Here is a 21,680-nt window from a genome sequence, read left to right as displayed (position 1 = left end):
CACTCCCTTGGGAGGTGCAGCTGTGAGCCAGGAGAGTGCCTGGAGCTCAGGCACCTTCACATTCCTGGCTGGAATTTCCTCCCCAGCACCTCAGAGGCCACCTGGGCACAGGTGAGTCCTCCAGGGGCCCCCGCAGCTGCACTGCCAAAGGGTTTGGTGTTTGTTTAAAGCACCAAAATCTCCCTGCTCCAAAGGACAGGCAGGAGCTCGGGGCTGCTGGCTGTGCCCTCAGCCAGGTGGGGAGCACAGAGCTGAATTTAGAGTTTCAGTTACTCATCAAGGTGAACAAGGGGATCTTGTAGTAACCAGGAGGCAGCGTTGTGCAAGAGCCAGGGGGAAACACGGGGGGATTTCCCATCCCAAATCCCTCCTGCACCGAGCTCCTCCCCAGCACAGAGCAGCAGCTCCTGGGCAGGAGTTAGGGCAGAGTTACAACATGACAGAAGTGAGCATTAATTGAGTTTTTGGGGTTTAAACCTCACTGCTGATGTTTGTTTTAAGGTCTGGTTATGGCCAGGAGAAAAGCAGTAGGAAATGCCCCAGTGGCTGCATAATTCCATGGGCAGTGCAGGGAACGTTCCAGAACGTTGCTGCACATCCCTGCAGGAACTGCCTGTGCTGTGCCATGGAATGGCTGCCGTGCTCCCTGTGCAAACAGGAGCTGGGACAGGCCAGGAGAACACCCTGACATTGGCAAAGAATCCCTGACAGCCCATTCTGGCCAGACTGCTCTGCTGGATTTCAGCTGGGAGCTCTTTCCCTGTGTTAGTCAGGTGGCAACTGTAATGCCCAGACACCACACAGGGTAATTTTTTAATGTAATTAACAACATTTAATCATCTTTTCTTTTTTTTTTTTTTTTTTAATTCCAATGTGCTTAGAGTAATTAAATGAGTGGTGATTGAGGTTTGGAGCCAGACTGATGGGTTTGTGCAGGTGTCACCCAGCCAGGATGGTGAACACAGCACTCCAACACCTTCCCTGGATCATCACCCCACCCTTGCTTGTGCTGCTTCCCCTGGGAGTTACCAGACACTGGCAGGAAAAAGCACCTGAAGAATCTGGCAGCTCCAGATAACTGAACCTTCCAGTCCAGCTGGAGGAATTCTCCCAGACAAATAATCCAAGTTGGGTTTCATTTGCTGAAGCCCACGAAGGATAAGAACAACCCCTCACTTTATTTCCATGCTTACTCCAACTACATCCAAGGAGAAAATGAACTTTCATTGGCTGTGCAGCATCTCTGTGAACTAAAATTCCTGTGTTTCCACCAAAACCCACAGGATGCCATTCTGGGCTCATCCCACGTTGGGGGTCCAGCAGGGTGAGCTCCCTGTAAAACCCAGAATGAGGGGAAAGTTCTGGCAAAACATCAGCCCCTTCCCCTTTGTACCTGGGACACTGGAAAATGCTATTCCAGCTTGGAATTCCCCTTCACTGGTGCTATGGGAATTTTCCAGGACTGCCAGGGGACACTAAATAATCCCAGCTGAGTGGCACAAAGCTCCCTGGCCCAACCCCCCTGGAGAGGGAGGATTGTCACCCAAATCCAACCCCCTGCTAAAACCCACCAGGAAAGAGGAAGGTTCTTACCCTGGAAACTTGAGCACAACGACACAGAGTGACCACATCCAGGAAAGAGAAAATTCTGGAACAGAAATAAGAGATACCTTATAGGTTATTGACATTTAAAACAAAAGGGGATGTGGAAAACAAAGCGGGGGGAGGAAAAATAAAATGACTGGGACAGCAAAACTTCTTTGTGATTTGGCTGAAAGCTGAACTGTGAAAGGAAGTGCAGAGGCAGCAGTTCCCAAATGGAAACAAAACACGGCCATGGAGGCACTGGGCAACAGAAACCCCACACCTGGGAGTGGGTCCTGACCCCAAATCAGTGACTGCTCACCCCAAGTGACCCTTGCAGGAGCACCACACTGAGCCAGGACATGGAGCACCACCAGGGATGCTGGGCTGGCTCTGACTCCACACAGGAGTGACTCCAGCACCTTCAGCAATTGCTCCCAAAAGTGGGCAGTGCCATCCCTCACTACCAGCTCCCAAAAGTGGGCAGTGCCATCCCTCACTACCAGCTCCCAAAAGTGGGCAGTGCCATCCCTCAGTGTGGGCAGTGCCATCCCTCACTACCAGCTCTGGGATCAGGGCAGTGCCATCCCTCAGTGTGGGCAGTGCCACCCCTCACTGCTCACTCTCAGATCAGGGCAGTGCCATCCCTCAGTGTGGGCAGTGCCACCCCTCACTGCTCACTCTCAGATCAGGGCAGTGCCACCCCTCACTGCTCTCTCTGGAGCAGGGCAGTGCCACCCCTCAGTGTGGGCAGTGCCACCCCTCATTGCTCACTCTGGGATCAGGGCAGTGCCATCCCTCAGTGTGGGCAGTGCCACCCCTCACTGCTCACTCTCAGATCAGGGCAGTGCCACAGCCCGGTTTCGGTGCCCGGATCATTCCTGGTTTCCCAGCAGTGATCCCAGGGAGGATCCCAGCTCTGCTGGGAGGGAAGGCTGGGCCAGCTGGGATTGCTCATCCTGGAGAAGTGCAGGGTGACCTAACTGTGGCCCTGCCAGCACCTGAAGGGGCACAGGGAAGATGGAGAGGGGATGTTTCCAAGGGCCTGCAGTGCCAGGACAGGGGGAATGGGCTTAAACTGCCAGAGGGCAAGTCTGGATGGGATACTGGGAAGAAATTCCTCCCTGTGAGGTGGGGAGGGGCTGGAATGGGTTTCCCAGAGAAGCTGTGGCTGCCCCTGGATGCCTGGAAGTGTCCCAGGCCAGGCTGGACAGGGCTTGGAGCAGCCTGGGGCAGCGGGAGGTGTCCCATGGTGGGGCTGGGAGTGAATGGGCTTTAAGGTCCCTTCCAGCTCAAACCATTCCAGGATTTTGCACTTCCACAATTGGCAGAGCCAGATGTGCTCGGCCAGGAGGGCCAATGACACCGTGGTCACTCCTGAGTGGCACCATGGGCCAGGGCACACCCCGGGGACCCGGCCAACGCCCAGGACTGGGATTATTACTGGGATAAAGGAATTACACAGCTGAGACTGCCAGCATTTCCCCTGGGATCACATCACACCCCCCCAGCTGTGGATGCAGGAAGCACCAAGCCCATGGGAAGCTCCCAATCTGCACCAAGACATCAATAATGGATAAAATTCAATGGGATTTCAATGTCATTTCATGGTTTGTGGTTATTCAAACAATCGTGTCCCAAAACAGACGAGGTCAAGTGCAGGGTGGGAGGACATCAAGGTCTTGTTCCCTTTGGGAACAATTATAAAACTGGAGTTTTTGCAAAGTTAATACAAGAGTTCAGCCACAATATGCTTTATTATTTTAATTTAATATTTTCAACTTGAAGGCCACCCGAAAGAGAAGGCAAATGTTGTCAGCCACAAGGCTCCTGAGAAGCAGGGATGGAAAAAGCCCTTCAGAACCACCAGTATTGGGGGGAAAGCATGTTCCTGATGGAGGGTAAATGCAGATTATTTATCAGACCATTGCTGCTAAAGGTATCACACAGCAGCACCCAGCTAAATCAGATGAACAGCCACGTTCCCTCCTGTGCTCGTGCACTTCCCAGGGATACCCATGGATCCAAGGAGCTAAGGGGTTAAGATCCAAGGGGTTCAAGGCACTTCTGATCTCTCCATGAGACAAATCTTGACAGTGATGTGCTGGGGAAAAGCTCTGCAGAAGAGCCCACGTGCACTTTAACACTGTCAGGAATCCCAGATTCTGGATTTCAGAGCAGTTCCATCCTCCCTGCCTACAGACAAGGCTCCCCCTGAGCCCAAAGTCATTTACTGGTGTCCAAGGGCTTATTCAGCACCATGTCCATGCACAACAGTACCAGGAAAGGCTGGGAAATGAGAGAAGTTGGGGAAAATTCTTACTTTCAAATTCCTGTCGTAGGAGAAAATAAAACTTCAAATTCTATGGGTCACTCACTATGGAAGTTGTCTCTATTTCCATTAAAATTCCTTACTCCGTGGGAATCCCAGACTGTTAATGACCACCTCATCCCTCTATCAGGGCTGGGAGATCTGGGATAAATTCTCCTCCACTTCCTGCTCCTCCCTTGCCAGCCTGCCCACACATCAGCAGGGATTCACCCTGGCCAAACCCTCACCTCTCTGCCTTCCCCAGCACAGAGATCTCAGCTCTGAGGAGCTCCAGAGACTTCCCCAGTGTTCCCTCAGCTCCTCCTGCACTTCTCCAAGACCCTGAGTCGATGATTCAGCAGAATCAGGCTGCAAGAAGGACTTTTTCACAGCAGGCACTCCCTGGTTGTGGATTTTCATCATTTCAGGATCCAGCTGCTCCCCATGGACCATGAAGAGCAGCAGGAGCCCAGGTAAAGTCCTGCAGGCACCATGACCTGAGCTGAGAATTCCCCTGCAGCCCTGAGGATGGGATTTTCCTGATCCAAGGAACTGCTGGACAACACTAAAATACCCCAAACCCTACAAATAAACAGTGCCTGAGCTGCAGCAGAAGGCTGATCAGCACTACTCAAATGATTTTTCCCAATTCTGCATTAACAGGCCCAAAGGCACTGTGCTGGGACATTTATTTTTTCACCCAAACAGGATTCCTGTCCTGCTCACAGCTGCCTGGTGAGCCCTTTTACATTGGTCTTTTTATTCTTCACAGTTCACAGTGGAGAAAATAATCCACAAAATTATCTTCAAACACTGATCACAGATGAAGGCAGACTGAGCTTCCCAAACAGGAATTAAATCTGGAATTGCAGCAGATTAAATTGTCTCACTGCAAAGGGACTCCCTATGTGTTTGATTTTGTCTGAACAGCTCAGCTCTGCACAATTTGGGTAAAACACTTACTTTGAGCAATTTTCAGGTTTCAACCTCTTAATCCACTCAGGGGTTTCTAGGACTCCTCACTTTCCCACTGCTGCTCTAATTAGATTAGGGTCCAGACTCTCATGAAATCTCTGCATGCTGCAGGCTCTGAGGTGAGCCAGCTTAGACCTTCAGCCTTCTAAAATTACCCACACCAATTTGTGCCAGCGACCCCCCCCCCACCATCCCAGTTCAACCCCAGTTCAGCCCCAGTTCAGCCCCAGTTCAGCCCCAGTTCAGCCCCAGTTCAGCCCCAGTTCAACCCCAGTTCAGCCCCAGTTCAACCCCAGTTCAACCCCAGTTCAGCCCCAGTTCAGCCCCAGTTCAGCCCCGCTCCCCCGGGCTGGGCAGGGGGACAGACACCACGGCTCTGCTGCCAACTCAGCTCTCCCCACGGGCACAAGTCCAGCTCCCCAGGGATAAATCAGCATGTGGGGATGGCAGAGCCACGCCTGGGCATGTGCTGGGCAGGGCTGCATGGGCAGAGCACCGAGTCAAAGCTGCTTAGGCCAGGAGAGAGCTGCAAGCTGCCTGACCTGCCCGTGACCCAGCAGGAGCAGCTGAATTCCTGCAGGCTGATCCTGCTCGGGCCAAGCAGGAGCTGTGCAGCAGCCCCACGTCACACTGGGAGGGCACCAGAGACCACCCCTGCCAGGGAAATCCGGGCTTGGGGCTGGGGCTTGGCTCCCAGGCAGGCTCAGGGAAGGAAAGCACCTTTCCAACAGCAGTGGGAATGCAGGGAAACAGGGACAGGATGTCCCTGTGGGGATACAGCCACAGCTGGAGCGTGGATTCACCACTGGGAGTCACCGAGGCAGACACTGCCCAGGGAGGAGCTGGGGCAGCCAAGGAAGGAGTGGGCAGAGCAGGGAATTCTGCTTTTTGCTGCTTTGGCTCATGGCTGTGTGTGTGAAGGTACAGCCACCTCCAGAGGTGTCCCCTCCTGGCTCTCAGCTGGCAGGGGACACAGCTGGAGCAGGTGCAGCAGTGCCAGGACATGGCTTGGTCACCACCTGCTGCAGCTGGGGCTGCCCCAGCCCTGGCAGTGCCCAAGGACAGGGCTTGGAGCAGCCTGGGACAGTGGGAAGTGTCCTACCCATGGCAGGTGGAACCAGACAACCCCTAAGGTCCCTCCCAACCCAAACCATGCCGGGATTCTGTGACCTCCCCACCCCTGTCCTGCTCTCTGGACATGCAGGACACGATGTCCCTGCTGCACCCAGACACACGACAGGGCCACGTCCCAGGACAGCCCTCGGGAGCACCACCCCTCCTGGTCCATCCCTGTGTTTTCAGGGATAACAAAGGCTGCTGTTCTCCTCTTTCACATCCTCCTCCTCCTCTTTATTTTGCCTAAGTGCAGCTTTCACTCCGCACACAGGGGAGCCCAAAGCTGTCTGAGAGTGCCCAGAGCAGGGACAGGACTTCACAGAGCAGTGCCCAAACACACCAGCCTTTGTCCTGTGCACAGTGACACCCATTTACAGGAGATTCCCACAGAAAACCCATCCAAGCTTCTCTTTCAAAGGCTGCACTGTCAATGCACAGTAATTAATTTTCACAGTATGCTAACAGTGAATTCCAGCTCTCCAAACCATTACTTATGAGCTTTAAACATTTATCAACTCCAGATCCCCCCTCGGTTCCACCCGATCCTGAACAATTCCCTGCTCTACAGCAGGTTGGGATGAGCAGGACAGCAGGACACAACAGGGACAGACATTTGCACAGGGCAGGAGGGTGGGAGCAAAGCCACACTTTGTCCTGATGCAATTCCCTGCTCCACGCAGGGCCTTCCCTCCTTCCTACCACAAATCCTTCTGCAATTGTCCAGCAGCATCCATGGAATCAGGGAATGGTTTGGGTTGGGAGGGACCATAAAGCTCATCCAGTGCCACCCCTTCAGTGGGACAGTGGGACACTTCCCACTGTCCCAGGCTGCTCCAAGCCCTGTCCTTGGGCACTGCCAGGGCTGGGGCAGCCCCAGCTGCAGCAGGTGGTGACCAAGCCATGTCCTGGCACTGCTGCACCTGCTCCAGCTGTGTCCCCTGCCAGCTGAGAGCCAGGAGGGGACACCTCTGGAGGTGGCTGTACCTTCACACACACAGCAATGAGCCAAACCTCAGCTCCTGGCTCCACCCAGGATCATTCCACTTCCATGGATCAGAAACCTCAGCCCAGCCCCAAGGGAGGTTCTGCTCCTGGGAGCCCCATGCCCTCACACTTCCCCTTCCCCTGAAATCCATGCAAAATCCTATTTACATTCCATCAGCCAACCTTTTTCTCCCTACCCTATTCCCCAAACTCCCAGTGCCACACAGACTCCCTGCCTCACCCATCAGGGCTCTTCACAACCTGTCCCCAGCCTACCCCTGCCTTGTTGCCTCAGCACAGGGACAAACCCCAGGTTTGTTGTATCTGCTCCCATCAGAAAATCATCTCAGAAAATCCAGAAAGACAATTTTCTGCCACTGTTTTGCTGCTCCACATCCCAGCCATGGTTCAGGACAAGCACAGCAGCTGCCACCTGCAAAGCCCTGTGCAAACTCCTGCTGTGGAGGTTGTGACTCCATCCTGCTCCTCCACAGGTGCCCTGGTTTCACACAGGGATCTCCACACCCTTGGGCAATCATCTCCCATGTCCCAATCCCAAATATCCACTCTGGCAGCAGGGAGGGCTCTAACAGCCAAGCACTGTGCTCTGGGGTGAGTTATCCTGGAATAAAAGAAATGGGATCAGATGGGAAGCAGCAGCTGAATCAGGTGGGAAATGCCCTTCCAGGGAAGGCAGTGCACTGAAATGAAACAGTCACCCCTTTTCCCTGCTCCTTTCATTCCAGAAGTGAGCCAGCAGCACTTCCCTGGCTCACACTCCCCTCCCCAGACTTCACTGTCACGGAGTGTTGACAGAACCAGTTTCTTGCAGTGTAAGAACGCTGCTGCTGTTAATAATTCAAGCTTCCCCCTTGCTCTGCTTTCCCCATTTCCAGCCCAACACCTGAGCTCAAAGCACTGACAAACTCACCTCTCCTTCCAGAGCCTAAAATGAGGGACAATCACCCCCACACTCCACTCCCCTCCTGCTTCCCACAGGGCAGAATTACCCACAGAGACCTTAAAGGACTTTTCAAACCCTAACAATCCACAGAGTCTGATCTGTTTGGTGTTTGCCAACGGGATCATCCTGCCAGGAGCTGAACATCTGGCTGCTATTGACAGGGGACAGGACAAAGTCCACTCAAGTGTAACTGGAGCAGAGGGATTCACTTTTGCTTTAAACTCAACCCCTCAGAGAAGCAGAATCCTGCTCTCCACATCAGCCCATCCTCACTCCTCCATTCACCAAACAGACAACCAGCAAATCAACCCAGCATTTAAAACCCCAAAACTGAATCCCAATTTAGCACAAGCTGCTGACACAGACCTTTGACCTTCCTCTGTTTGGGTCTGGCTTTATGAGTGACCCGATCCCAAGCTCATGATTTGGGAGCACAGCAGCAAAATCCTGGATGCAAATAACAACCCACCGGTGTCCAGGGAGGACTCACCGAAGCAGCAGCTCTTTGGGCAGTTTTTTGTTGATCGCAGCTTCGTCGTTGTTTGAGAACATCTGCAAACACAAAAAATGGCACCATTTAGGCACACATCAAGGGGACAAACCCTGCTTCACCCCAGGGAAGAAGTGGTTGGTTAACGAGGCCATTTCCAGATATCTGGACCAGGAAATTCCTAACAGATAAACTTTGTGCTGCAGCTTTCCAGCTCCTGCACTGGACCACAGCTGGATGGAGCATTACATCAAAAGAGCTTAGAACACGGTGCAAGGGTTGAGAGATGAAATATAAACTGAGATTTGCAGCTGTTCCAGTGAAGTAAATGATAATTATGATGTGCTTGTGAGCTGGCACTGACTGGAGAGGCTTCCTCAGCACTTTGGGGGGTGCACCAAGGCATAGACACATCAAAACTGGGAGGTTTTACAGACCAAACATCTGGCCAAGGGGCTGGAGGGGAGAGAAAGAGGGGTCCAGCAGCCCAAATATCCACCAAACAGAGCTGGAAGGTGCAGGTGCAGCAGGGTTGGTTTCTGTGATGGAAAAGGTGCTGGTGAACAGAGCAATGACCAAGTCCTGCAGAGGCCAGAACACTCTCCCAGCCCTCAGGAGCTCTGGGACAAACAGGACTGATTTTTAAACCATCAAGAATGGTTTAAAGGGAGTTGAGCTCTTTGGTGCTGCACCAGGAGGAGGGACAATGCTGGGAAAGCTCTGTGTTCTGCCAAGGCAATGAGGCCAGAGCTGGCTCTTGTATCCCTCCAAATCCATGGACAACACCAGATGCACCAAGAAGTTTCCAAGAGGAACTTCTCTTTCCAAGGAGTCCCAAGGAAAACAGAGAAGAATCTGAATAAAAACACTTCTAAGATTTAGTATTGTCTTGCCATGGGGAAAATCCAGCACCTCCCAAATATCCAAGCTGAGCAAGGATCCACCACATCCCAAATATCCTGTACTTGAGCATGGATCCAATCCCATCACATCCCAAATATCCTGTACCTGAGCATGGATCCAATCCCATCACATCCCAAATATCCTGTACCTGAGCATGGATCCAATCCCATCACATCCCAAATATCCTGTACCTGAGCATGGATCCAATCCCATCACATCCCAAATATCCTGTACCTGAGCATGGATCCAATCCCACCACAGCTTAACATGAAATCCAGTGTGAACATTCAATGTGCTGCCACTAAATGGCCCTTTAAATTCTCCATTTGGTGATGGAAAACTGGGAATTGAGGAACACCATCACCCCCAGAGAAGAGCAAACCCCAGGATTTCAGAGTCACACGCTGTGCTCCCAAATCCCAGTCTCCTTTTGAATTATCCCAAGATTCCAGAGCACGGTGCTGAAGTGGGAACTCTCAAACTTGCATCCCAAAATGCCAGCCAGCAGAAGTGTTGCTCCCCCCACAGACCCTTTTATCACTTCCCACCAGGAATATCACAGGTCCTGAGCAGAAACCAGACTGGCAGCTCTCAGCCCAATTTGCTGCTAATTAAACTGAGCTTCTGCCATTCCCAGCTCCCACAGCTCCAAGGGCTCTTCCCTCCCATCTCCAGGTGACTCTGGAGCCACAGTGGGTGGGGACAGACATTCCCAAGGCTGGGAGAGCAGCACCTGCAGACCTGGGACAGGACCAGCTAATTAAATTGATTAGTTGATTGATTAGGAGATCAAGGAAATCATGGAGGGAGCTCTAATGGAGGAGGAATGCAGAGGAATTATTCATGGAAAAAAGAGATGTGATTCCTTTCCCCCCAGTTACAGATCCAAACCCTTTCCCACCACTGCCCACACCTTGAATCAGGACTCTCCTCCCAAAAAAAAAATGGATCAGAGAAATTAGAGGAGCAATCAGAGTAACAGAACAAGGAAAAAGGAGGTCCCTTCCAAAAAGGAACCAGAGCAGACCAGAACAAGGGCAAGAAGGGTTAAAACAGAGACTCCAGAAGCAGCCAGGAACCTCCTCTGCCTGATCACAGGGAACTCTGCCCATCAAATCCCTCAGCAGGAAAATCTCACCTCAGTCCCAGCACAAATCCCTTCCCCAGACTGGCTTCTGCAGGAGTTTCCCTTTGACCAGCACTAATCTAAAGGAATGTTTGTTTTTTGTCTTACTAAAAATAGTCCTTGGACTTAAACCGTGATGGGGCCCAGGCGAGATGGGCTCCAGGGGAGAACCTCAGCTCTGGAATTCCCCCTCCCTGGAATGCTGGCAAGAGCCAGGAGGCATCTCCAGACCTATTTTCTCCAGCCTTCCTTCAAAGCCTGAGGCTCAGATGGCAGAGGCTGGGTGAAAACAGGCTGGAATTGGGATTTTGCTAAGTCATGGCAGCACGTACAGCTAAATATACCACGGACATGGGGACCTTCTGGCAAGTCCATACAAAAATAAAGCTCTGAAAAAATGTCAGAGGCTATTCTAGACTTCCAGGCTTTCAAAATGCTTCAAGGGATAAAAACAAAATGCCCCAAGTTTGCTTCTCCTAACATTTCTTTTACCTTCTTTAATACCAGGTGTTGTCCAAAAGAAAAAATTATTCTGGACAAAACACAAAAACCCACTTTTTTCTTGTATGTAAATTTTCAATTCTGTACCAAACACAGAATCCTCCACCAAGGAGCAACTGTGCTGCTGTGTGAAGCCACATGGGATTTTGGGAAGAAATTCCTCCCTGTGAGGGTGGGGAGGGGCTGAGATGGAATTCCCAGAGCAGCTCTGGCTGTCCCTGGATCCCTGGCAGTGCCCAAGGCCAGGCTGGATGTGGTTTGGAACCACCTGGGACAGTGGAAGGTGGCCCTGGATGGGCTTTAAGGTCCAACCCAAATCAGACTGAAATTCTATGGAATTAAGGAAGTTTATGAAAAGAGATGGGCAAAAGTTGTGGGAAATAGTAAAGGTAAGAAGACTTCCAGAAAGCTGTAAAAGCAGGCCTTAGAAAGAGCAGAAAACTTAGAGCTAGCTGCAGCTGCCAAGTCTGAAAGTAGAAAAAGTTACAATAGTGCAGCAAGCAAGGACATGAAACTCTAGGGAATTAAGGAAGTTTATGAAAACAGATGGACCAAAGTGACCAAAAGGCAGAGCTCTCACAGCTTCACACTCAGCACGACGTGCAATTGTCCATTTCCTTTAAAAACTCTTCCTCTGCCCTCGAGAATATCCAAGATGTGGCAAACTGGCTCCATCCACAGCAGTCCAGTGCTCTGTGCAGGGCTGATTCCCACATTTCCCCACTCCCAGGGCAGGAGACAGAGCTGCTGCTCAGGCCTTGGTCACATCAGGGCTTTGTCACCCTGAACTGGGACAGGTGGCAGTGTCTGCGTGTCCCTGCCCAGGGAACGTGCCCAGGTGTGCCAGGCACATTCTTCTCTCTCTCAAGGATTTTCATAGAGGTGCACAGAGAGAAAAAAGAGAAAACAATTTCTATTTCTACTCCTTGTTTTTCCCATGTGGAATGTGCTTGGAGAATTGTTTACCTGGGGTGATTGCCTGGTTGGATTGTGGTGAGGATTGTTTGAGCCTGGTGCCAATCCAATCCAACCCACCTGTGGCTGCACTCTCCAGGGTCAGGAGTTGTTAGGAGTTAGATACAGTAGTAAGAAAAAGTAAGTATGTAGTTTTAATATCTCCTTTAAATAGCATATTCATGTATTTTAGTATAGTTCTAATAAAGAAATCATTCAGCCTTCTGAGCTGGAGTCACACATCAGCATTCCCTCCCACCACGTTCACCTGCATCCACAGTGCAGGAGGATGTGAACAGCAGCTGGGCCAGGGGGGCTGAACACAAACACAGCTTGGTGTCATCACTGCTGCCTCTCACTTGGGGTGGCTGTGCCACAGAGCAGGCTCCAAGATCCATGGAAGCACTTGGCTCTCTCCTGGCTCATGGAATCACAGATGGTTTGGGTGGGAAGGGACCCTAAAGGCCACCCAGTGCCACCCCTGCCATGGGCAGGGACAGCTCCCACCATCCCAGGGTGCTCCAAGCCCTGTCCAGCCTGGCCTCGGGCACCTCCAGGGCCATTCCAGGGCCTCAGCATCCTCAAGGGGAGGGATTTTTCCCTAACTCAAATCCAGCCCTGCTTTATCAGTTTGAAGCCATTCCCCTCGTCCTGCCCCTGGAATTCCTGATGGGATTTTCAACACGGTGCCAGCCCGATGCCCACTCTGAACCCAAACACTTGAAAGCAGAAAATTCAAAGCTCAGTGGAGAAAAAGGGATGAAGATAATTCAGAGCTTTAGGGAATTAGTGGCTGCAAGGTTAGAGGAGGCACCTGGTGACAGAATTATCCACCTTGATGTTCACTCCAGGGAAAAAGAACCTGGATCTGGCACCTCTGGAGAGCCTGAGGCTGCCTGGGAAGCACCAACACAACACCAAGGGCACCACAGAGAGGGGAAGGAGAAGGTGATGCCCATTTCTGCACAAAAACCAACCAAGAGACACCCAGAGAGGTGGGCAGGAAATAAAAGGCAGAAACATTCCCAGAAACAAAACAATAAAGTGCTGCATGTCTCTGTGCTAAGCAAAGCTCATGCCAAAGAAACAACGCAGAATTTAAATGTATAATCTATGAAATATTAGTAAATGTTTTGATTTTAAACCGCTCCAACTTGTTTGTTTGTGGGACAGAAACTGTGTGAGATGACAAAGTTGTGGGTAATGGTGTGCTGAGGATGAAAGTGCAGCTGCTGTGAGGCCTGGAGCTCATTGCCCTCGTGGGCCCCCTCTAACTCAGGATATTCCAGGGTTCTGTGAGCCCTGATCCATGAGGAAATGGTGACCAGACCCTCCACAACTGCACATAACCACAGGAAATTAAGCAATTCAAACCAAGCCAGAAAGCAGGCTGCAATTGTGAATTATTAGAGAACAAATAATGCGCTCTGGAAATGAGTTTTAGGTTGGGAAAGTTGGAGAATCAACCACTGGTGGCAGAAATGAAGGATTACATCCATAGCTTGAATATTTTGGAGTTTACAGCCCACCCAGTCTGTATCAAGACACTTTGGAGATGAACCTTACGAGCTCCAAAAGCCTTTTCTGTTCTGAAAGCTCTCTGTGAATTTGTTCAGAGTTTAAACCCTGACTCTGAGATGCACTGGGAGGTTTCTCCAGCTGTAAGGCTGCTGGCTCCCAGCCCAAATTCCAGGATTTCTGGTAGAATTTGTACCAATTTTATCTGTCATGGTCCACATGGAGATGAACAATCCCAGTACAGTCACTGACACAAGACAAGAGTCACAGCAAACCTCACCCACAACTCCAATCTAGTGAAAACAGCTGAGCACGAACCACAAAACAACAAGAAAAATGTGGAATTCACTCAGCATTTCCTTTGGAAAAGCTCAGTGAAGCTTTGAAATAACTTCTTACAAACATGGTCAATATGTACTGACACCTTGCCTCGAGTTCTGCTCATTTGGGGAAAAAATTCCACTGCTGTGAAAAGGCTCAAATGACATGAGAGACATCAGTTCCCTTCTCAGGACAAGATTTCAGGGAGCAGCAGCTGGAGCAGGCTGAGCCTTCCTGGAGGCAAAGAAAATATTACACTGCAGAGATAAGTCACAGTGAAGTGACAGAGAAATCCAAGGGCTCCTCAGAGGACGCCATCCAAAGAATGAAGCTGTTTACATCCACAAGCAGCTCCGACCGAGGGAATTTTCCCTCCAGCCTGTAGTTACACAGGGAATTTTATTTAAAACCCCATCCAGTTTAATCTGCATTAAGTCTCCAAGGAAATGGCTGGCTGCTGGATGAGGCCAGGCTGTCCCAGGCTCTGGTGTGGCCGCTGGGATGCTCTGTCAGGGTCAGGAGGGACAGAACGTGGGTGCTGCCCTCCTGCCCCGGCCACGCTCGCCCCTCTGGCTCCCAACCAGAGCTCTGCTCAGGCAAAATCCTGACTAAGCAGGACAAACAGAAATAGACCCCGGCCAAAAAGGCTTATTACAGGCTTAATATTCCTAAAAATAGCTGGAGAGGCAGGGGGCTGGATGGGCACTGTCACATCGCCGCGTGGTTGGGAAAGTTTAAATTCCTGCTGGGATGGAGGAGCTACCTGAGCCCTGAATTTGGGACACATTAAATAAAGAGCCTTTTTTGAACCAGCAATGATCCAGACCTCAGCCAAACCCCACAGCAATGGAGCCCAGGATGAAGCTCTTCCTGCTGCACATCCCTCTGTGCAGGAAGTGCCCTGGAGGGAAATCCCTCAGTGGTGGATGGAACTCCACAGGCACAGGTGAGATACCAAAACCCCAACCCAAAATATGCTGGGATTCTGTAAAAGCACTTTGCTAGGGCCAACATTGCCATCCAACCCATTCACACAACTCCTGCCAGAGGCAGAAGGAAGAAGTGAATCCTATTTGGGGCAAAAAAAAACAATAAAAATTTGGGACACCAGCGCTGTCTCTCAGGTCACACAGGCTGAGGCCAAAAGCCATTTTCCTGGTGGACCCTCCCCAGTCCCCCTGGGCCAAACCCCTTTTGCACAACCGATTTTTGCTTCCAAATCTCCCCAGATCCCTCTTCCCTCTACTCAAGCCACAGCAGCAGCACAGTGGGGGTGTGAAACACAACTCCCATTTCAGCTGCCACGTGTCTGTATCCCACTGAAAGGGAACCCCTCCAGAATCTGCTGCCAGACACCAAACGGGCACATTCAGCCTCTTTTTGTTCACCTGTTTTGTTCTCCTCCCCAAGTCCTGGCTGCCAGACTGTTCTCCCCAAACCAAGCATCCCAAACCAGCCCTAAACCCTCCCTGTGCCCAGCTGAAATCCCAGTTCCAGCCCCGAGTTACCCGACGGGCACGGGCGGCATCCGAGCGGCTCCTCCCGGGTGGCCCCGGCAGGACCCGGAGCAGCCTGGGGCCAGCTCAGGGAGGCAGCAGCCAGCACTTCATCAGCTCTCATTCCCCATGAGTTGGACCTGGAGCTGAATGAGAAAACACCTCGCCCAGCATCAGCCACAGCCAGGGCAGCACCAGCCCCATTCCTGCTGCCAGGGCTGCTCCAGCCCCATTCCTGCTGCCAGGGCTGCTCCAGCCCCATTCCTGCTGCCAGGGCTGCTCCAGCCCCATTCCTGCTGCCAGGGCAGCTCCAGCCCCATTCCTGCTGCCAGGGCTGCTCCAGCCCCATTCCTGCTGCCAGGGCTGCACCAGCCCCATTCCTGCTGCCAGGGCTGCACCAGCCCCATTCCTGCTGCCAGGGCAGCACCAGCCCCATTCCTGCTGCCAGGGCAGCTCCAGCCCCATTCCTGCTGCCAGGGCTGCTCCAGCCCCATTCCTGCTGCCAGGGCAGCTCCAGCCCCAGCAGGGACCTCAGCTCCCCACAGGTGACACCTGGGGTGACCCAGCACAGATTCCCGATGGGAAACGCTGCTGTCTTCTCACACACACCCGCCAAGGTTTGAAATATAGAGCCCTGCCCATGAGAACAACATCCAGACACAAAAAGGAAGAGTATAAATAAGACAAAGACTTCCTGACTTTCCCAGGACACCCACTACCACTATTTATTTTTATCTTTTTAGAAGCTCATTTTAGCAGGGCAACAATTTACTACAAATACACTTAGAATGGATTAAAAAAAAAAAATCAAACCCAAAAACTGAGACATGATTCAGTATTTTCAGCCTAAACCCAAGGCTTACCCAGCTCTCTGAGGCTCATCATAATGCAAATAAGCTGCTTTGATAAATTATAGTTCTGCCCCTCCCCAGCACCTGCAATTCTGTTATTATTACTGGTAATATTATCCTTATTACTATTATTATTATTGGTAATAAGGTGTTTTTTCACTGCAGGGTTTGTATCCAGCTATTATGTAAGAAGATGCTGGGATCACTGGCATAAATATTGGGAAATAAAGTCAAATGATGGCGACTTAAATAAAAAAAATCCACCTGAGCTGAGGTGTGAAGGGCACGGGGGGGAGTTTGTCCCAAAGGAGAAGTGTGGGATCAGGCAGGGATGCCCAAACCCCACTAAGGGGGGGCTGGCTCCTCCCCAGGACCCCGCAGATGCAGGTTTCACCCCGGATCAGGGAGGATGAAACCCTCCCAGGGCTGACTTTCCCAACGGTGTGACTCAAAGGAAGCTCCGAGCCAGGCAGGCAGCGAAAACAGTAATTAGTGCCGTGTCCCAGGCCGCAATTAATGACGGTGTCCAAAGGAATTGGGATGTGCCCCTGGGTGCCAGCTCCGAGTCCCTTTCCTGCCGCGCAGGCGGCGACGCCGGACGGGCACTGCCCCTGTCCCCGAGGCCACCCGGGCACCCCAAAATGTCCCTTGTAGGAGCTGCCCCAAGCAACAGCTTCCAGTGAAAGCACCCCGAGGATCCCTGAGCTGTTCACCCCCAGAACCAGCCAGGAAATCCCTCACTGGAGTCAGACATGAAATCATGGAATGGTTTGGATTGGGGGAAGCTCAAAGCCCATCCAGTGCCAGCCCTGCCATGGCAGGGACACCTTCCCCTATCCCAGGCTGCTCCAAGCCCTGGCCAACCTGGCCTGGGACACTGCCAGGGATCCAGGGCAGCCACAGCTGCTCTGGGAATCTGTGCCAGGGTCTCACCACCCCCCCAGGGAGGAATTTCTTCCCAATATCCAAATCTCTCCTCTTTCAGTTTAAAACCCTCCCCTTTTTCCTTGTCATGGAAAAAGTCATGTGCCCCTGGTGGGGGGTGGGACTGGATGAGCTTTAAGGCCCTTCCAACCCGAAATATGCTGGGATTCTGTAAAAGCACTTTGCCAGGGCAAACATCCCCATTGTCACCCAACCCATTCCCACAACTCCTGCCAGAGGGCAAAGGAAGAATGAATCCTATTTGGGGCAAAAAAACCAATAAAAATTTGGGACCCCAGCGCTGTCTCTCAGGTCACACAGGCTGAGGCCAAAAGCCATTTTCCTGGTGGACCCTCCCCAGTCCCCCTGGGCCAAACCCCTTTTTGCACAACCGATTTTTGCTTCCAAATCTCCCTAAATCCCTCTTCCCTCTACTCAAGCCACAGCAGCAGCACAGTGGGGGTGTGAAACACAACTTGTGGTTTACATCTCTTCCTATCTCATCGTTTCAACAACCACTTTGAACCAAAAGAAATTAACAGTTTATTATTATTCACCTGCCCAAATGAAGCGCTGGTTTAAAAAGTGTTACGTGTGATGTGGCATGACACTGAAATTAAAAATAAACGAGGGTGGAGGAATGAACAGGAATATGGAAAATCCATCAGCTGGGACTCCCCTCTCCCAAAATCTTTATTTTTTACAGTTTTTCTCATTATCTATGAGCCACATTGTTAGATACCATCCAAAAAAAAAAAAAAAAAAAAACCAAACAAACAAACAAAAAAAAAAACTGTTGCAGGTGTTCCAGGCTTATGTCACCAACAGTTTCTCTTCCCCTATAAAATCAAATTCCATGGTGTTACATCAGTCTTTGCAAGGAGAGTCAGAGCAAAGTGCTCCCTGCCCTGTTTGTGTCCCTCTGTTTGCACAACCTCCATTCCTTGGAACAGCAAAGCCCCAGCCAGGAGCACAAGGAGCAGCCCAGGGAAGGGAGCAGGGACAACCTCAAAAGGATCAGCCCTAAAGCCAGAACCCCTGAAAATACAGCATTTCAGAGGCAGGAATGCAGCAGATCCCAAAATGGGATTAGGGTCAGTGAGATTATTCCATTTCTGAACACAGACAGGATTAATTATTAGAAGGCAACTCGATTTTGGAGCATTTGAAGTTTCCCATTTAGCTCATTTCACGTCTCTCTCACAAGACCTGGGAACTAGAGAGGTTCAGAAGGGTCAGGATTCCTGTTGCCTCCCACTGAGGGCCCTGAATCCAGCACAGAAATGCCATGGATCGATGCATTTCTCAGGCTGGAGGAGCTCACAAGGCTCACCACAGACTCTCATTCCTCAGAGACACCCCTGGAGTTGCCAAAATTTCATTTCTAACAGGACAAAGTGCCCCATGGACACACACACCTGACAGCCAGGAGCAGCTCCTGCTCACTGGAGGGTTTGGAGACTCCCAGAGGAAGCTGGAAAGGATGGAGCTTTTTGTGTGCTGGTGTTTTTGAGGATGTAGAGGAGACTGCACTGATGGCTCAGTCAGGGGAGGAAAAAAAAAATAAAAAGAACTGGAATTACCTAATCCTGACAATGTGGCTGAGGGAAATCCAGGACAGCTCCAGATGACATCCTAGGGCACAGGAATATGGACAAGAGAACCTGGGTCCTGGCAAATGAGTCCTCCCAGAGCATCAGGAGTCACTCAGAAGCACCAGGAGATGCCTCCTCTCCTCTCTGCTGTTATTTGGCTGCTCTTCATCAGGCAGGAAGCAGAGAAACCCCAAATATAAGCATGGATTGGGATCTGCTGGGGCACGTTCCACATTAAACCAACACCACAGAGAATTAGGAGTCAATCTGGGTAATGTTTTCCCTCTTTGTTTGCTTTGCTGCACTAAGTGGTGATTTTCTCTGCGGTGGCCACACCTCCTGTAAAGGGACTAATCCGAATATGCTCCATGGCATTCCCAAGAAAAAGAGAATTCCACTCTTCCTGGAATCAGAAACCCACATGCAAGTCCAATTTAAGGAGCTTTGCCCATATTCCACACTGTATTTTATTCCCACAGTAAGGAATTATTATTATGAACCCCCCCCACGACTGGATTTGTGAATTACCCAACAACAATGGCTCAGGAATCTGTTTACGTGGCTCCACAAAAGACAATAAACCAAGTGCAAACCCAACCCAGCCTCCCCCTCCACAACTCACGCGTTATTTCAAGTCTGAGACAGACACAATGTATTACTCACAGCCCCGGATTGGGCTATTTTTACCCCAAAATAAGACTCCAGACTCAAAGGCCCTACTTCCCCCTGCTCAGCCAGGGGAGCTGCCCTGGCAGTAGCCACAGGCGAGGAGGAAGAGGAGGAGGAAGAGGGGAACTAAACACCCACTGCCTTCACGACCTTACAATGTTCCACAGCTCTGAAGAGCAGCTCCCAGCCTCCAGACATTTCTGCCCAATTTTCCCCCTGTCCCATGAAATGTGAACTCTCTCAGACCTTTCACTTTGCAAAGCACAACCATTACAAACTGGTTTCTAGGAAGCAGAGAGGAATTTCCACCCATTCTGCCCCTCTGGAAAATAAATCTATTTCTAGGTGTGAATACATAGTTTGGAAGCTCTTCTGACCTACACATCCTCACTGGAAAATCAGAAATTTAAAGGAAAACAGCTCTAAAACTTCCCAGGTTATCCAGGTGAGTGGGTCAGAGATAATCCATGCTGGGGAAAGAAAGGATTCCTTGGATTTATAATCATGGAATGGTTTGGGATGGAAAGGACCTTCAAACTCATCCAGTGCCACCTCCTGCCATGGGCAGGGACATTTCCCACTGTCCCAGGCTGCTCCAAACCCTGTCCAGCCTGGCCTTGGACACTTCCAGGGATGGGGCAGTCACAGAACACAGCAACCAAAACAGCCAAGAAACAGGATGATGTTTAAAGGCACTCCTTGCAGCTCAAAACAAGAATTTCTGTAACACACCAACTCTTCCTGTATAAATATAGGTTTTAAAAATTAATTTTAGGCCTCAAAGGCTCCTCGAGCATTTTGCTCGTTTTCCAACTTGTCTGTTTTTTACTATGAGAGGAAAATAACATTCCAGCAAAGAAAAAAAAACCCCACCCAAAACAGGCCAAACAAAGCTCTTCCCCACTCTTTTTCCCCAATGAATTGGGTTCATCGTGTCCTGGTGCAACCCTGATGAAAACCCTCCCAAAACTGGAATGAACTCCAGCACTGAGAGACAAAGGCCGAGGAAGCAAAGGATGCTGAAGCCCTACGAGACATTTCCCCCCAAAATCTGTCACCAACCTGCTTCTGCTCTTTGCTCTGTATCCAGCCACTCTGCAGCAGTGCAAAATAATAATTAAAAAAGCTCTCAGGGGGTAAAAAAAAAAAATAAAAAAAAAAAATCTGTGCAGGCAAGAAGAGCCCAGAACAGTAAATACAAAAGCCCTGGATAAGGCAGGGCTCACGTGCAGGCTCCTCTCTGGAGCTCCCAGGGTGAGCCCAGTGCTTTTAGCACCGGGTGCTACAGAAACAGGAATATTACAACACTCAAAACACCCGAGCCCACCCCAAACTCACACTGCTGCAGCCCTCACACGGATCTGATGGAGGAAGAAAACAATCCCACGTGCAGTATGGGACCAGCAGCATTTCCTGCACCTTTCTCAACTCCGGGGCTGAGGAATCCCACACGGAGCTGGGAACCAGAGCCTCTCCAGTTTAGCATTAACCAGAATTTTCCCCGCATCGCCATCCCACCCCTCTCCAACAGCCACGTCTTTACCGCTCCAGGCTCTGTTTTGTCCCCCACACGGGCCGGGCAGTCCGGAGAAGCAGCGAGCAGGGATTTCCATCCTCCACAGCCTCTCGCAGCGATGGGAAGTAAATCCCGCCGCTGCCCTTCCTCCCTACCCCCTCCTCCTCCTCCCACGGGAAGACAGCTGGGACAACAATGCGGCTGGAATGGCCCTGGCTCCACACTCCGCTTTGTGCCCCGTCCTTTGAATAGATCTCATTGTTTACCCTCCTCTCCTTCCGTCCTCTCCATCCCCCACCTCCCCGTAAGCAAAATATTCCCCCCCCCCCCCCGGCTACTGCCCCAAAATAAAGAAGCGGCGCTGGGGGTTCCTTTCCCCCCTCCCCAAGCCCCCCCAGCCCCGCTCCCCAAAGGCTGTGGTGTTTTCCAGGCGCAATTCCCCACATCTCCTGCTCCATCATCAACTTGGCTGCCAGCGCTCGCACCCGCAGCAACACGTTGGCAGCAGCTCTGGCCCCCCCAAAACCCCCCCGGGAGTTTGTAACAGACGGGGGCACCCCCAAAATGGGCCGGGGGAGAAGTTTCACACCGGCACCCCCCCAAACACGCAGCCCCCGATCCTCGCCAGCCCCACTCAGAGCAGGGGCTCCCCCCCCGAGTTTGGAGCAGACGGGGGAACCCCCTCCCCAAAAGGGATGGAGGGGAAAGAGGTTTCACACCAACGCCCCCCAAATCCGGGGGTCCAGGCCTGAGCCCCCTCCCCACCATACCCACAGACCCTCCCCAGCCTCATTCACACGGAGCCCCCCACGGCACCCCCAAAAACGGGGCGGGGAGAAGTTTTACACCAGCCCCCCCCCCAAACCCGGGGGTCACAGCCCG

The 21,680-nt window shown here is 51.5% G+C and overlaps 1 protein-coding gene across 6 annotated transcripts in view; it reads right to left on the bottom strand.

The window, feature by feature from the left end:
* Positions 1–21,680, bottom strand: part of FBXL20 (F-box and leucine rich repeat protein 20) — a 36,969-nt gene that overhangs the window by 14,300 nt on the left and 989 nt on the right. For 5 of the 6 annotated variants that reach the window (XR_008440743.1, XM_054000099.1, XM_054000102.1 and 2 more), the window contains exons 2-3: positions 8,425–8,486; positions 1,594–1,648 (exon numbers count right to left, since the gene is read on the bottom strand). Coding sequence is in view for 5 of the 6 variants with exons in the window: in XM_054000099.1 (XP_053856074.1) it covers positions 1,594–1,648; positions 8,425–8,486 (117 nt within the window). In the remaining variant the exon portion in view is untranslated. Of the gene's footprint in view, positions 1–1,593; positions 1,649–8,424; positions 8,487–18,601; positions 18,679–21,680 lie in introns of those variants that run through there. The other variant, XM_054000101.1, reaches the window with a different exon arrangement.

This window comes from Vidua macroura, chromosome 27, assembly GCF_024509145.1.
Source record: "Vidua macroura isolate BioBank_ID:100142 chromosome 27, ASM2450914v1, whole genome shotgun sequence".
Classification (NCBI taxonomy): Eukaryota; Metazoa; Chordata; class Aves; order Passeriformes; family Viduidae; genus Vidua; species Vidua macroura.
This window is presented reverse-complemented; position numbering and strand designations above follow the sequence as displayed.